Genomic DNA, 17,121 nt, shown 5'->3' with positions numbered 1-17,121 from the left:
AAGTCCCTGGAGTTCCCAGTAACTAGACATAATGCTGCATGGCTAGCTTTTTTGGCCTGCTGTGTTGAGCAAGTTTTTGCATATTAGACACCAACTCAAGGACTACTTAAGAAAACTTCGTCTTGAAATATTTATGGTTGTGTTCCAATAAAATATACTTTTTACAGTATTTATGGAATAGGTTGAAGTAAGTGCTTCTGCAGTAAGTGAACAAGGTAAAAAAAACATTAAAGGTACCCTATGATGCATGATTTTTTCCTGACGTTCATCCTTACTCTGGTCGCCGAGCTAATGTCTAATGCTGTCACCTACTGGATATTTGCAGAACTGCACAGGGGACAGAATTATTAGGGTCTAACAATTCTTCCTGCTTTTTATTTCTGCTTTCCCCCAAAACACACTTTAAACTCCACTTTGGTTTTTAAGTTAGAAGAACGTTGTTCTGCCTACTAATTCCAAATTTGTAAAGGTGCAGCATACTTCTGAACAATCCCATCTCACGAGTAGAATAAGCAAAAAATACCTTTGTGTTTTCCAGAATTTCTCTGTGCTGAATTTTTCTGAGTGAAGTTATTCCTATGGTGACCACTCTTGCTTTGGATGAAGTACTAGCCAGTGCATGATCTCGGACTGCTTGCACTAAGTGTCTTGTTATTCCTACACGTAAAGCACTGGTAAAAATCCACGCATCTGAAATTATTTTTTAAAAATAGTTAGTTTCTTTATAATTGAACATGTTTATGTTTCAAGTAACATTACTTGCAGTACTGGATTTAAGTTTTTTTTTGAGATAGATAAACTGTAGACAGGTCTTGACAGACTACAACTTTTAGAATTAAAATACATACAAAGTATGTAAGACTTTGATAAGGAAAACAAGAAGAAATTATATGCCTAAGCAAACGTGCTTCACATATCATGTGATGCAATGCTACCATCTTTACTCTAATGCCAATACACCCATCAAGAATGCTGTGTCCAGTCTAGAGTCACTTACTGGCTAAATATGAGCAGAAACTTCACCATGCCAAGCAGGTCTGATTGTTGCACAAGGAAGAGCAACAGGACGGGGTGGAAGAAGTTGTTGGCTTGAACTGAGGACTAAACAGTCCCATGCAATCACCTGATAGCTGAAGAGTTTGGGCATAATCTGCTTAATCTGGTGTTCTCTTTCTCTTGTTCTTGTGCATGTTGGCAAGTGAACTCTTCAGGAGAGTAGGATTTACGGCAGTATTGTTATTGTGAAAAAGAATTTGGGGAACCCTAGGTAAACAGCTAACCAACATTTTTCAAATATGTAACATAAAGGAATTAGAGATCATGATGCTGTCCAGTCTTAAGTATAGAAGGCAGCGGGAGATAGAGAATATCTGTGTTGTACAAAAGTGTCAAAAAGAGCTTGTGTACTGGGCTGTTTCATTACAAAACGCAATACCGTTACAATCTTGTCTGGACCAGTGAAGCTAAACCAAGAGCTTGCTATGAAATGCTTACAAACATTTTCACTTCATTTTGCAGGTATTTTCATAAAGCTACCGGGGGGGCGGGGAGGGGGAGCCATCTTAAATGAAAGTCACTTTCATGTGTCTTCCCAGATACTCATTTGTTTGTGTTTGTTTTTAAATGCTTTTCACTACATTTGTCATTCAGGTGAACAGCCAGGGAGAAAGTGAGCTGACTTGTTTTGTACTAAACATTGCCAAGGTCTTTTTGTTTAAAGTTGAGTCTAATCATAGGCTGGTTTACTAACAAAGTTTCTTCAACTCTTAGATTTGAAGAAAAAAAATCTTCAAAAAATAAAAACTATTACAACATTATTTTGACTGGTGGCTAAAAAGTGAGAATGGAGAAAATAAGAATTCTTATTTTTGATCTAAATTCACTCTTGTTGAAGTCAAATTTGTATGCTCTTTTAAGAATTATTTTGCTATGGCACCAAAGAGAGACTATGTATTTGGTCCCATCTCATGCCATCTTTCTAGCCTCATCTCTGAGGGAATAACATCAGGTAATTTTACATTTCAGGACTGGTTGCCTGGAGTAATTTGGTTTGAAGCGAGCAATTTTTGCTATTTCTAATACAATAATTTTCATGTTAAAAGCTGTTTAAATACAGGTTGCAGGTTGCATTCAGCAAAGTCTTGAACTTCTAAAAATAATCATGTGAGCAGGCCCATTAACATTAAAAGATCACTGGATGCTAGGTGTGAGAATCCAGTAGGAATATAAATTCCTTCTTTAAAGGCTAAAGCACTAACCTGTGCTTTGAGCTGCCTTTATAAGTCCTTTTTTTAAGGTGTCCCGTAGCCAAGGCTTCATCTGGAAATTTTCTTCTTCCCCTACTAAAGAGACAACCAAATTGGGAGCAGGTAGTTTCCATTTGTTGAGCATAACTTCGAATATAATTCCAGGATGAATGGTACTTGGGACCTTAATAAACTTCAACAAACAAAACAAAAAAAACACTGAACAACAATAGTAGGATACAGTAGAGATATTGTTCATGGTGAATGCAGAGGGAAATTTATCATCAACTTGGTTATTTAAGAAAAATTTATTGACCAAGACCTAACAGAGAACTAAATACTAGGATGAATTTAGCAGGCTTCTGTATAATTGTCATCTCACTAATTGGGTCAGTTCCACGGCTTAATTCTGTATTGCAGACTGACATAGTGCTCTCTGCCTTAATGCTGTTATTCCTCTTGAACTGGTTTCAGTACCATGGCAATCTAGCAAAGCCAACAAATTTCTTAGGGGTTTCTTGTTTCTGCAGTAGCTAAAATATTTGCCTGATTTCATGTCTGTTTTTCAAGGATGTGTTACATGAATCTATTGCTTCCTCCTGTTCTGTATATATTTTGGGTTTGTGCCTAAGACTTTACAATGAAAACAAAATCTCAAGGCATATTTCTGATCCTAGCAATTCCTTCTGCTCTAGCTCTAATGTACGCAAGGGACTAGTGAGGAGCTGGGTCTGTCCTTGTACATCATTCTCTGTATATTAGCAGAACAGAGAGAGAGAACTCTGTTTAAAATGTTGAAATCCATAGTGATTAATTTTTGGCAGAAAGAGATAATACAGGGAAATGATGCAAAATGAAGGAAGCTGGGCACATGATTTTTTTTTTTTTGAAGGAAATGTGATCAACGGTACTCGTAGTATGTCAGTGCAAGTCAAGTGATTTATTTCTGTATATTAATAGGCTTTATTATAAAACATATTGATGTTCAAGAAGGTGTGGTCCCTACTTTGAGTACAATCTGGTGCCTCACGCTGTGGCACATTGACCCTCACTATTACAATCTCTACATTTAATACTAAGTAACAGCTGAACAACAGCAACAGTGTTAACGGTTAAAACTCCTCAGTGCTCTACCTTTCCACGTTTCTTCCCAGAAGCTGTGAAGTCTATTTCTCCTATGCAGTATGGTAGTTCTCTTTTGAAAGCTTCCTCTTTGTCACTGCTGCAGAGCTTTGTTTCCATTTCCTCCATTGAATTTGTAAGGTGATCACCAGTACACCAAGGTGTTCACTGAGATGACAGAAAACTGGAAAATGAGAAGCTGTTTAAACTGGAGAGGCCACAAAATCCATTGATTTACATCTGAGTTTTTAGTAAAATAGTTTACTATTTTACTATAATGCTTATAAAGTTTAGCTAAAGATGGAGGTGTTTGTACCAAATATTGGACGTCATATAAAGGAGGAGGCAGATTCCAAACCAAAGCTATGTAATATGCCTATTGTAAAAAGGCATGAAGGAGTAAGGCTCTCTTGACTCTTATTTAGCAGACAGAAAGCTGAGTTACAAAGTGCAAGATCGTGCAATCTGTCCAAAGTCATGGGGGGTGTTGCAGAGCCCAAAGGTGACCCTAATTCTACAAGAGAGAAAGAGGTACCCTTAGTCACAAACAAGGCAAGAGTAAGGCAAGCAAGAGTAGAGCTGTGGCAGTGAGTGCCTGAAGTCACGGTTTCTTGATGTTGTTATTCACCATGCTACTATGACTTAGGTTATCCAACATGAACACTAAATAAATAAGTGATGACATTGTATTCATCTGAAGATATTTTAGGAGAGGTTTACTCTCTGTTTGCCATAGGAAAGGGCTATATTCATAAGCCAAGTACTTAAGGCCAGGCTGTACTCAATGAGAACATACAGTTCAAAAAGGCAGGTGGTTTTCTCTATATGTGGCTACAGGAATGACAGCGAGTAATCTGTCCTAGAGCAAAGGTCGTATAATAAGAGTTGTTCTTCTGCATTACATGAGACACTGAAAAGGTCTGCTTGCTTTTCCTACATTCCACATTGACTGAACTGGTATAATTATAATTTGAAAAGTACAGATTTCAGCTTGTATGCCTTATCTTGTTCCTTTTCAAAACAAAAGCTTCATCTCTGCCTTCATCTGCATATTCAAGGATATATTCAGTCCTTTAAAAAAATCCTTGTGAGAGTAAGCCAGCAACGGTAATCAACCCTGCATTAATCTTTATTTTCTAGTCCAAGAGATGTGCTGTGGACTTAAAAGTGGGTCAAACTAGCAAGTCTCTTGTGGGTCTATTGGGATGCTCCAGTAGAGGGAGCAAGCCCTCCAGCTGTTCCCTTGGGTTGGGAAGACTCTTGGGAGCCTGTATCCTGGCTGCTTCACCACTGATCCTTCTGTATTTTCTTTTCTTCTTTCAAGTTTTCTGTTAAAACTTTGTTTGGAGTTGCCTTTTTTGCTGATCTGCCTCTGAAAATTGGTTATGGACCCTCTCATGATTTATTTCCCCTACAGCTATTCCACACCTCTGTATCCACCCCCCAAACTTCTGTCAGAGATCACTTCTTTAAAGACGCTGTTCTCATTCTTCTCCCTCCCTGCATGCTAGTCACTTCTGGAGAGAATTAAGTGTTTATTCTGAACACTAGGATATCAGACTAGTCCAGTCAAGAGTCTTACCTAAAACAACTTCTTTTGAATTATCAATAATGGCAGTCACAGAAAAGTCCACCGTTTTGTTTGAGTCCACTTTTCCACTGAAGATGCAGCTTTATCTCCTAAGAGCATAGAAGACAGCGTTCTGGGAAAAAAATAGTTAATACAGAACTGTAGTAACACATCTTTACTATTCTAATAGAAATAACTTCTACAGAAATAACTTCCTGGAACTTGCTGACAGAACAAAGGATTTGATTAGCAAAAAGTATTCGGGACTGAATTTCCAGGGTACACTTAGTCACCATTCATCCCTGTCCTACATAGTACACATTTATTTATATCTACACACAAGCAAATGAACTTGGAATATATAGCAATTTACAAAGTAATCAGATGGTTAGTTTGGCCTCATAGATAAGCCCCAAGTCTAGTTCTAGATCCTAGCTTGAAAAATTTGATCATGTGGTTATCTGTGACTTCTCTTTTGGAATAAAATAACTGAGCTGCTGAGATGTGTAAGGAGTATTCTTGCATTTAGATAATCAAGGTTTTCCAGAAATAGTGTATTATTTGATTTTCAGTTTAGGAGTTCTGGTTCTCGATGGTAGTGAACAATATTGAAGGAGACAAAAATAGATAAGATGCAGAAAGAAGCTTTGTTCACAAACTTTTATAAGACTGGGAAGTGAGGAAGGCAGCTGGTAACAGGCACTGCGCAGCACACTACGTTTTTCCTCTTTTTTTTTTTTAATCAAGCAGTGTCTGAACCATGACATTAGAGACTGAGAGCTTATTCTGGGGAAGTATTATTTCATCTTTCCATCTTGTTCTGGTACCACTTCTTCAGCATCCCTGCAGGCCGCTGTCTGTGGTGGGATACGGAGCTAAATGGAATTTGTTATGATCTTCTACAGCTGTTCTTTTGTTCATATTCCAAGCCAGGAAGTCTTCCAGCATCAAGATCAGGAAAGTGGTACTGACAGAATGGCAAAACAAGTCCAAAAATTATGCAGGATTCTGAATGGTATCCGTGCAAGAATACAGTGTAGCCCTATATGGAGCTGAGTATCTACACTAGATGAGATCCTGGACTATTTCCTAAGTTTCTGGATGCAGCTTTCAGGAGCTTTTAGAGACAATGCCAATGAGCAATGCCAAGTAGCTTGCTTTGGTTCTGTTTTTATTGAGATTTGACACTTTGACAGTTTTTCTTGCTTTATCTTTTACCTGTTGTTTGACTTCCAAGGAATAAATAATGTGACTTTCAGTATGATTGCAGTAACATACAGGTGCAAATGTTCCACTTCAGTGCAATGTTCCACCCAGTGGTGCTAATGGAGCAAGGAAATGTTGCTTTGGTATTTAAAGGGCCGGGGAAGAAGATTTTAAAGGTTGCTTTAAAGATACTATACAAGTGGGAAAAAAACAAAACCAACAGTTCTTTATATTATGAATGTTGCAAAATAACCAGAAAAAAAGCCTGCTGCATAAGATTTGCAGATGTGATTCTTAAGCACAAAGGCTGATCACATTAAATGTTTCCTTATCTTCCTCTATAACTGTCTCAGCTACTGCAGTGTAACCCCTTGCTGTTACGGGCAGAATCACAGACCACTGCATGGATCTATTTAAGTACCGCACATTGCCTTACCACCACTTTGCACTGCAGTGGAGCTTCACTACAGAGTGATTAGTCAGCACAGAGACTGCATTTGGTCCCTAATGTTTGAGTGTATATTCAGGTATATTCTGAAGAGAATATAATTAGCTCTGTGATTTACTGCTGTATTGTTAAGACTTCTGTTCTTAAAACGCATGGGGACATCTCACTCAATGTCCTCTAACAAGCAAAGTAAGCATGTATTAACAAACCATGTAATATAATTACAGGTTTTTGGAGTGTCTTTCTCCTGGGTTTAATCCAGTCTTGTTCTGCTTGGTTCCGGCTTTGACATAAGTCTCTAGTGGTATCAGGGGCTATTGCTTTGAGACTTCAGGATGTACTAGATTGCAAGTGTGTCAGGTCACAGTAATTGGGTCAAATCTTTGTGGTCAAAGTCATGACATTCCACTGCAGTCAGCTTAACTACGGTCAGCTTGCGTGGCTGTACCATCACGGAGCATTGCTTAATTGCAAGGGTCTGGAATGAGTCCAAGCCTTGGGAAAGAATAGGCAGATAGCCAGAAAGATGTGCATGGTCTAAGCACTTTTTGGGTGAGAGGAAAGGTAGGGAGGAAAGCAAAGAAGAGACAAAGGCTGTAAACACAACTGGACGAAAAAACAATGGGGGATGACCAGTACTTCGTAATTTTCTCCCTTTCTATATACTGTTTTCTGTTAAAATGCTTAAAAAATGTCAATTTTTTTTATCCTAATAGATATTTTTTTTTTCTCCTCCATCATCTGTGAGAATGCCATTGTATCATGTTTGATGAAAATATTACTTAAAGGCAAGCAATCAGAAATACTTCAGGATTTGGGGGGGGGGGGGGGGGGGGGGGAAGACACAAAAATTTTGCCGGCCCCAATCTGTGCATTCATATTTTAAATTTTGTGTACATATGAGTATATCAAGCAATCTTACTTTAATTCTGGTTCAGACTTAAGTACAGTTTTTTTCTATCTAGGCTGCTGGTACATATTTAAGTTTGTGGGTCAAATTGTGTCCTAGATGTTCCCATTAACTATAAATACAAACATCTATGGAAAGAATGTACCTCTAATGATTACCAGATTTGAAATATAACCTAGAAAACTATTTCTAACTAGCAAAGCAAGTTAAGACAATTATGAGGAAAAGACAATTGCCAGTTCCACCTACATCTGGAAATGTGAGTCAATGTCATTTACATTAGGGATGGCCTGATTAAATCATTCCAGGTGTCAGCCAGTCTCATGAATCAGTATTTCTTTAACCTTGTAAACGGAAGCTGTTAGAATTGTACCATCATGCAACCAGTGCTTGTGATGCTGGATTTTGCAGCTCCTAATGCTCTTTAGTCCTTCATTTTGGATGGTCCTAACTTTTTATTTGGGCATTCTAGATTTCTGGGGTGTAGGAAATTGGCAGCGAGATATAACTTCAGGATGACAGTTGTGATGGCTGTAGGGAAACTCTGCAAGGGGGATCCCTGCAGAGATTCTTTCCTGAAGGATTTATCCAGAAAAAGTGATGAGATCAGAACCACAGAGAAACATTTTGACCCATATCTACATCTCTGTCTGGACTGTTGTCCCTTCATTCTCTGCTTCCTTAACCCTCCTCTGCCATGCTTTCTGTTCCCAGCCTCCGTTTCCCCTACAACTTCTCTCGCCGTTTCCCCCAGCTTTCCACAGGCTTTTTCCAGCTCTCGTACCTGCCACTTAGCCTTCTGTGAATGTGCAGCTCTTCTTCTATGAGTGGTAAAAAATGACAGATGGTTCACTTCCAGATGGATGACAAGAATGTGGGTCCATTTCATCCTTCCTTTAGATTTTAACCAGGGTTAGGCTGTACCCATGGAAGGAAGAGAGGTGAAATTTGAGCCTTTCAAACATATCTTGGGAAAATGGGCCCAATCGAGGGATGGCTTGACCTCAATTGATGTCTTCAGGTTCGATTAAAAGAGTAGGCATATGGTAGTCATTAGCTCTCGGGACGTAGCGGTAGTAAGAATTCTCCTTCGTAATAGTACACTGATCAGCAGGCTGGGACACACCCTGACTTTTAATCATGGTCAGATTCCTCCACCCACTCAAGGAGTATATTTGAGTGTGGAGGTGAAATGATTAAATACAGTAATACAGTAGGCCCAGTATTGTTGATGTTAAATCAGTCACACCCCCCCTCCCCCAGCTTCAGCGGCAGATGGAGCAAATCCATTGGTTTATAATAATCCATTGGTTTTAACTTTAAAGGAAACTTTCATGTGAAGCAAAAGGAAACTACACCAATTACTGTGTCCTTACTTGGTGCAGGGTGAGCTAGCAATCCTAATGAAGAGTGAGCCTTTCCTATGGTCAGAAAAAGAGAGGGCTCACAATAATGATGCAAGTGAATAATAAAGGGGAAACCGCAACGGAGACAAATACTATGAACTTGAACTCTGCTTGAGCAGGAACAATCAGCTTCCAACACACGTAGTGACTAAATTGAAGTTGTCTTGGAAAGAATCTAAGGGTTACAGGCAGAGCAAGCATAAGCAAGCAATGCTATGGTGTTCTTGCGAGAGAGAAATGCAGTATAGGATGGTATAAACAGGATAGCCTGTGTGAAGTCACTCAGCTGTTCATCAGAACAGCTTTAGCTGCAATATTCTGTTTGTGTTTGGGTGCCAGGTTTCAAGGGAATTATAGACCGGCTGGAGAAGGTTTGAGCAGGAGCAACAACAAGAACAGACAGAGACCTTGCACTAAAAGAGAAGGAAAGCTTGAGCAGGTTAGACTTGTGTAACCAAAAGCAGAGAAGACTGTAAGAAGGGAAAAGGAGAATGTAATAGCCTATCAGTGCAAAAGGATGATAGGAAAGATTTGTTCTTTATATTTGTGGCTAGGACAGCAAGTAATGGGCTCAAGGGAATAATGGTAACAAGGCTGCCCAGGGATACAATAGTAATCACGCTCAGAGAAATACTTCCTTGGAAGGAATGAAACCCTACTACCACAGATTAGGGAGCAAGTAAATCAACCGTGTTGCAGTCCTCGATTGTGATGGAGTCTGTATATTGTGACCCAAAGAACTTGACCTTAACCTGCATGTTATCGCAACCCTAAGAGCTGGATATGTGTCCACAGCTCTGATCCTCAAGATATAGATATGCTTATGTAACTTTACTAATGGAAATGCTCCTACTGACTTTAGTGCAAGTGCTGACTCAAGGAAAATTGCATCAGTGAGTTTACTGGGCCAGTGCCAGCAACAGTATAATGGAATTATTTGCTTCCAATAGTAGCCACATTTTCATTCCTGTTTTGAATTAAAACATAATAAACATGAAGAACAAAGCAGATGCAGGGGATCAGAATAAAGAAAACCAGAGAAGTGAAGGGCAGAGTAAAGACTGCAAAATTCATATTCACTTTCAGCATGTGCTCCAAAGATGAATTGGATGGGACTCTAACCAGTGTGTACGTTTAAGCATGAAGAAACAAACCCAGTATTTTAATCAAGCATAAATGCAATGTATAAGGGGAGGTACGAGAAGGCATTAACTAGAATCCAGGAAGGGAAAAGTATCTAAACCTGCCATGGGAATATAAATACATGATGTGAGACAAAAAGAAGTATTTGTTAGGGAAAATAAACGCCTATGTATCTGTGTGAGAGACTAATGTATGTATATTTATGTGCAATAGTATACATTATCTTGGTTATATTTATGTTGCAGCTTTGGAAAATGTTTCTCAGGAATTAGCACATTCAAATTCTGGTAATGATGCATGAAACTTTTCTGCATCACAGGCTAATGACAAAGCAGAATCATCTGCCATGATTGCCAAAGAATTGCTAAATAAAGCATAAAAACCTAGGGATGGTGAAATACAACAGCAGAAATCATGGCCAGCTGTTGTGTATAGGGCTTTGTCATACCTGTAGCAAATAAATCTTTGAGAATTGCACAAATAGAAAAAGGGAACAAAAGAAAGGTAACTGTCAAGGCAACTGCAACTTGAACTGTAGTACACTACGCTTCTCTCACATTCAGACAGGAGGGCTAAGAAAAGTTGTTAACCGCCAGAGATGAGAGCTGGAGGGATTCAACAAGTCCACAGCAAATAACCTGTGGGAAGGTTTCTCCATACTTTGACTAGGACAGAGAGAGAGAAGCTAGTTGAGGTTTACAGCAACCTTGGGAACATATTCACTAACTGGAGATTCTATGAGTTTGCAGACACGGGGCCAGACAGGGGCGAACATTAATAGAAACAAAGAACTTGAAGCAAAATCAGGCAAAGAAGTGAAGTCTAGAAGTGGCCTAGTAAAATAGAAGTTTGGGTTAAGTTTCCAGATATATTTATGTGAATTGGCCTCACTAAAAGCTTTCAAAAACATCAGTGTTGTCAGTTTCCTTTCTAGAACAGCATTTGTTATAGAATGTTATTTCAAGTAATTCCTTTTTACTGTGTCTGTGCATAGTCAATAATCAGAACAAAATGTCATAGGAGGAAAAAATTATTTTAAAAACCCCATCAACAACAGCAAGCTATAAAAAGATGTGTGGGAAGAGAGCTCTGTTACTGAACCAGCGTAGTCTTTGTTTTAACATTTCTAGGGTATGCCTCTGGAGCCTGATCCTTCCTGTAATTGCCAGGACACAAGGATGAAAGGCAAATCAAATAGCAGGAGTCTTCCCATTAGTTTCTATGAGAGTAGATTGTGCTTTGGTTTGGATAGGGTTAGTGACAAGCCTTTAACAAATGAATGTGCAAAATGCTAATGCAAATATAGGTACTTTGTCTTTTTTGTTTCTGTCGTCATCTGCTTAACACAATAAAGAACACCACAGGCTATTTGAATAACGTACGTTTAGTGAGTTTGCAGAAATTTGCACACGGATGTCAGCAAGTGAATTTCATAGAAGGGGATTTATTCTGGAGAGAAAACCTGAGAGGGTGGAGAGGTGATAAAAGGGAAATGTAGACATCAGGGAAGTAAACAATGGAAGGAGCAGATGGAACAGATGAGAGAAAGCATACAACAATACTGCTGGATTAAAATAAAGGAATTGGCTGTGCTTACATAGCACATTGTATATGGGGTGGGGGGGGAGGCTGACACTAGCTTCAAATACTCCTGGACCTTCACTGCTCTGTTCCCACAGCATGGCATGCCACTTTGAAGCTGTGCCAACATAACTCTGTGTGGCCTCACAGTGAATCAGACTGAGTTCACTTAAAAAGAGCTCATTTTTCTCAGGTCATTTTTCAGCAAAATCAGCTCACTAATGTGGTATACAGCATGACACACAAACTCCTGAAAATAATGTATTGCGAAACCATAGCCATAGTTCATGCTGAAAAAAAATACATGAATGTGGGAATAGCTCCAATTAAAAACGAGTGCTTCAGAAAGGGCAATGTTCAGATAAGGCAGACAAAACCATACCTGAAAATTTTAAAAAATTCACAAATATTTCTCGATGCCAACAGCTGACTTCACAAAGTTAGCCCCTAGCATTAACCTGAATACCAATCTTTACAAATTTCACTTTATAAGCTATGCTAAAATAATCTTCAACTCTTTTTAAGTTTGTCATGTGTACAATTTTATTTTTTTTCTTTTTTTTTTTTTTTTTCAATTTCATGCCTGTAGCCATGCATTCTTTTATAAAAAAGAGGAATTATTACCGGGAGGGGGGGGAACCTTCACTGTGTTTCCTTGTAGGACTGCTTTCATCACCTTCTATTTACAAGAGCTTGTTCAGTGTTTTAGGCAAATTTTGTAAGCTGGAAGAGGAAGTATATTCAAAACCAAGAATCTCTTTTGCATAAACCATAGACAAGGTGTATTTATAGAATTCCAAACCTTAGGAAAATAATTTAGTCTGGTTTGTTTCTTAAATATAACAAAACCGCAGACACAATTTTGAACTTAGTACATTGTGCAAAAATGGTAGTGGCAAAATTGTTCATCAACTGTTCTGTTTTTCCCTTGATAAGACATTAAACTCTATCTTTTCCATTAACTAGAAAACTGAAATTGTGTTTGGATGTGGTTGTGAATTTCAGGAAGCCTTGGGCTTAAGCACCTGAGTTCACTGGGCCATGTTGCACATTTAGAAATCAGACCCACTGAATGCACTATGATGTATTTTTTAGATCTTTTTTTCAGAAATGTGGATCTTACACATATAGCAAGCTCTGTCAACCCTAGATTTTAAATATATGCCTATTGCTCACTACAAGGAAGCCTGCCCTTTCTTTTTCTTCTGGATAGTATTGACTTTTATTCCTCAGTTGCAGCAAATCAGCTAATTTCATCCAAATGAACAAAGAGATTGTAAAACTGTAAGGCACAGAAGAAAGTGTCTGAACATAGCACATAGGTGAAAATGGTTGATGTAAGGTTGTTAAGGACTGCTTCAGTGTATAGGAGAAAGAGGGCCCTCACTTATTCTTATACGTTTGTGATACTTGAGAACATCTCTGCCTGCAGATGGACAAGATGCATGTGCTGGCACAGGGATTCCAAGTCTGTCAAATTTACTGTGTTCTAAAAACCTCTGTTGCTTCCCCATATGCACATGCTTTCCCTATGTTCTGCTGGCGGGTGTACTCACAACAATAACCAGGAGGTAAATCTTCAAACATGGTGAACTCTGTGCCTGCCAGAGTTTAACATGCTGTAGGAGAGAAATAGAATAACACATGCTTCCCTTCACTTGATGTTTACACACGTTCAAAGTGATGCCTGGGTCACTTTTTTTTTTTCCTGCTTGCCACCTCTGCTTTTTATTTACATGAAACTTGGAGGTGAAGAAATGAACAAGAATATTTATGAAAATTCCCTGTCATCACTAAAGGTTTGTTCCATAACTGACCAAACTGATTTGTAAATCATAGATGATGAATTTTACTCTTCTCAGATGGCTGTAAGGAAGCCATATGCAACAAAAGATTTCATCTCTTAGACAGTAGACAGTGATGTTTTTTGTTTTTATTTCATCAAGGCCCATTTACATTTACAGTAAAACCAGCCAACAAAACCATTAAGCCTTATATGCCTCCTCACTACTCTAGAAATACCTCTTCCTCTTCAATAGCCTCTTCTGGTTATGTTAAACTGGCTTCTGCCTCACCCAGCATAATTTGGTCCTGAAAAGAGCAATTACAGAGCAAAATTGCTACTACAAGAGATGTTCCTCCCCACCCCCAGTTTCTACAGTGTATAATACAATGTTGGGTGGTTTGGGGGAAGGGGGCAGGTGTTCAATACCTGTAGATGCAAGGCTTGTAATGAGAGAAAAAAACCAAAACAGACAAAACCCCACTATAACAATCCAGTTTCTATAGATGGAACTCTACAGAGAGGTGGATAGATGCAGTTTCAGTAAAGAGATGCCATTGATTCTGGAAGTGCAAGGTCCTGTTTTATTGTAGTAGCAATGTAGCTACAGATCTCAAATACATGATGCTACACAAAGACAAGTTTTGTAGTGCTCTAATGTACCACAACTTTAATGAGATTGCCTTATTGTTATACTTGCCACACAGGCAAGGCTCTTATCTGGACAACGGAATACTTAATATGTTAAAGATAAAAGGGGTGATGAATATTTACCTATCACAAAAAAAAATTTTAAAAAGTCCCAATGACTCCCAGAAACCCATATGATCAAGGTACAGTAAAATGCCCTCAGTAGTGAAATAAAACTAGAAATATGCTTACACAGTATACTTTATGGTGCTGTCACAGATTTCTTCAGGCAAGCAAATAGAAGCTTAAATCAGACACCCTGACAAGTAAGCTTTTTATTCCAGGGAGTTAAAATGTTTCACAGTTGATACTAGATCCACAAGCCATCTCCTCGTAGGTTAAGTCACAGTGTGGGCCTATGTAGGAGGCAAGAGCTGAGAATAGCACTTCAGTAGTTACTATGCTGTCAGAGGTGCTTATGTTTGAAATTTAACAGCATTCCTATTAATATTTATGCTATAAAGTTGAATCATAACATAGCTGGGGTAAAGCTTTTACAATTACAAGAGTGTGGAACTCTGTATTGAGGATATAACAGTGCTATTTCAATTTGTTTAATAAAAGAACAAAACCCATGTAGACAAACAAGTAACTTCTAGCTAATTACAGAATTCAAGTCTAGAAAAGACTTAAAAGCCACTTTCTCCCTTGCCATAGGTCTCATGAAAACAACTAAAAACTAGAACTCTATGGAATTATTATTGGCTACCGAAGTGCAAAGTTAAAATGTAGCTATAGAAATTAGTAACTTCTACTATTACTATCAATATGCTGTGTCCTATTCCACATTGGCTATGATTATAATATTCATGAAACAAAAACATATGTATGTCGTGTAAAATGCTAAATAATATCAAATATAAAATTGAAGCAGGCTACATACTCATCTGGGGTGATACTAATTAGCAGACATTCAGTTTACTTCTATGAAAGTCTTAAAAAGCCTATTTTGAAGATAATAGACCTAGTGCTTTGAGAATGCATGTACCTAATTTTATTTACATGAGCAGTTCCCTTGAGCCATCCATTAGAATAAAGAGAATCATGCAAAGTTCAAAGAATTTACCAAAGACAAGGATGACTTTCACATTTATTATTTATTGATTTTATGTTTTTTTTAATCCACTAGCAGATGATGCTTTCCCAGATGAAGATGAAGAGTTAATACAGAATAAAATTAGTCAAACTCTGGCTTGTCAGCATTTCTGGCTGTGTTCCCTGTGATCCTGTTTGAATGTAGAGTCTTTACAGGCAGTTGCCTGCCTTTTATCAGAAACCTTCAAATAAAGAAAGCTTTTTCTACCTTAACTCTGTCACCTAACATTCGGATAATCTGCTGTACTGAATGCAATCTTGTAAAATAAATATTACATGAAAACCTTAGAAAAACAAATATTAAAATAGACACAGCTGAAGGCATCATCTGTGCGCAAAGATATTGCCGGGAATTGTCTTCAAGGGTTGAGGATGAGGAGAGAACAGTAATCCCATGAAAGAGGAAAACAGACTAGCACAGTGTACAGTTATGTTAGTGCATGCTTGTGTCCTAAACTTCTGGGACTGGTAGAAGAACCCGATAGAGCAGAAACCTACAATTAAGGAGAGTAGAAGTCATGGGTCCACCTCTGTATTTTGCTGTCTCAGAAACAGCTCTATAGTAGAGAACTGCCTCACTGTAATAGTTCTGCAGTCTGCTAATATCAGGCCAAAACGGTAGCCAAGGATCAGCTAGATACAAGAGTCTGTGAAGATTTAAAGGGTTATTCCTAGTGAAAGCTAAAATGTTGCCTAAACAGTGGAGAGCGCAATAGTAGAACATTGGTGACGTCTAATTTCACAACAAGGCAAATACAGTAAGTTAGCTACTATTTATGTAAGAAAACCAAAGTACTGAACAGAAAAACCATTACAGAAAATGATCTAGAACATAGATGAAGGACAGCAACAAATAGCTTATGAAATTTCTGGTACAGAAAATCCAAAGTTTTACGTATACTTCATTATCCAAAAGGAAGAAAGAGTAGCAAAGACTGTTGTATATTGCTGTTGATTACTCACAGATGATGAAGGGGAAAGGAAATGTGGAGTAATTAATGACCCCTTCTAGGTTGAATCACAAGCTTCTCTTAATATATGTAGTATAGTTAGTGATCCTACCTGCTGACTGTCCTTTGCAACAGGCATGACCATCCGTCTGCAGGGCTGAGTTGCATTGAGGTGGCTATTGTTACCAATCCTATTTGCTGCTGCTCCCTTTTCCTATTTGGGAAGAGGAAGATGTCAGCAGATTACCTGGCACACCCATCCCTATGACAATGAAAGTAAACATTGCTAGTGTATAATGATACCGATAGCTCATCTCTGGGATGAAAATAAGCCCCATGAAACAGATGGAGATGCAAATAATAAGCATTTCTCTGCATCAGTAGTGGAGCATAGAGTTATCTGAAACAGACAACCAGCAGGAATGGACTTTAGCTGTGAATGTATTTTCTAAATTAACTTTTCAAATTATTGCAGTAACTTGGATGTTGAGTAACTGCATCAGTAATTAATCCTTCATTCCTTTTGAGAAGTCACGTGCTTTCCCCAGATACAGAAACCTTTAACAAATTTCCCACGGCATATGTGTGCAGTCTAAATGGTCTCTTAATCATTTAGGTTTCCAAACAAACACTGTCCACCTGTCTTCACTGATAACTTCAAATTTTGGTGCACAGCATATCAGCCTTAAAAGTTAATTCATTTAAGGGATTTATTCTGTATTTAAAGTACATAGGTTGCATCACCATGCTTCCTTAGGTAACTTGCCTGTGGGGCTTTCTTGATATGTAACAGACATCATTTGGTATAAATTATTGCAGCTTAGTTGACTGCTGTGAATCAAAGTTACTTTGAAGAAGTAAAAGCTACGCCCAAGCTTTTCAACTTTTTCATGATCATAGTAATGTGTTTCTTCAAATATGTTTGTCCTTCACTGTCAAAATAAATTATATGATTCCTATGTATTTGTACT

General features: G+C 38.3%; 1 protein-coding gene across 1 annotated transcript in view; it reads right to left on the bottom strand.

The window, feature by feature from the left end:
• TRPM5 (transient receptor potential cation channel subfamily M member 5) overlaps positions 1 to 3,497 on the bottom strand; it is a gene marked incomplete at its 5' end in the record, with an annotated part of 39,606 nt that extends 36,109 nt beyond the window's left edge. The window contains 3 exons of the mRNA XM_082485415.1: positions 524 to 690; positions 2,259 to 2,439; positions 3,381 to 3,497. Of these exons, the coding sequence (XP_082341541.1) occupies positions 524 to 690; positions 2,259 to 2,439; positions 3,381 to 3,497 (465 nt within the window). The remainder of the gene's footprint in view (positions 1 to 523; positions 691 to 2,258; positions 2,440 to 3,380) is intronic.
• Between the last annotated feature and the right edge of the window lie 13,624 nt (positions 3,498 to 17,121).

This window comes from Vanellus vanellus, assembly GCF_965231255.1.
Source record: "Vanellus vanellus genome assembly, chromosome: 6".
Lineage (NCBI taxonomy): Eukaryota > Metazoa > Chordata > Aves > Charadriiformes > Charadriidae > Vanellus > Vanellus vanellus.
This window is presented reverse-complemented; position numbering and strand designations above follow the sequence as displayed.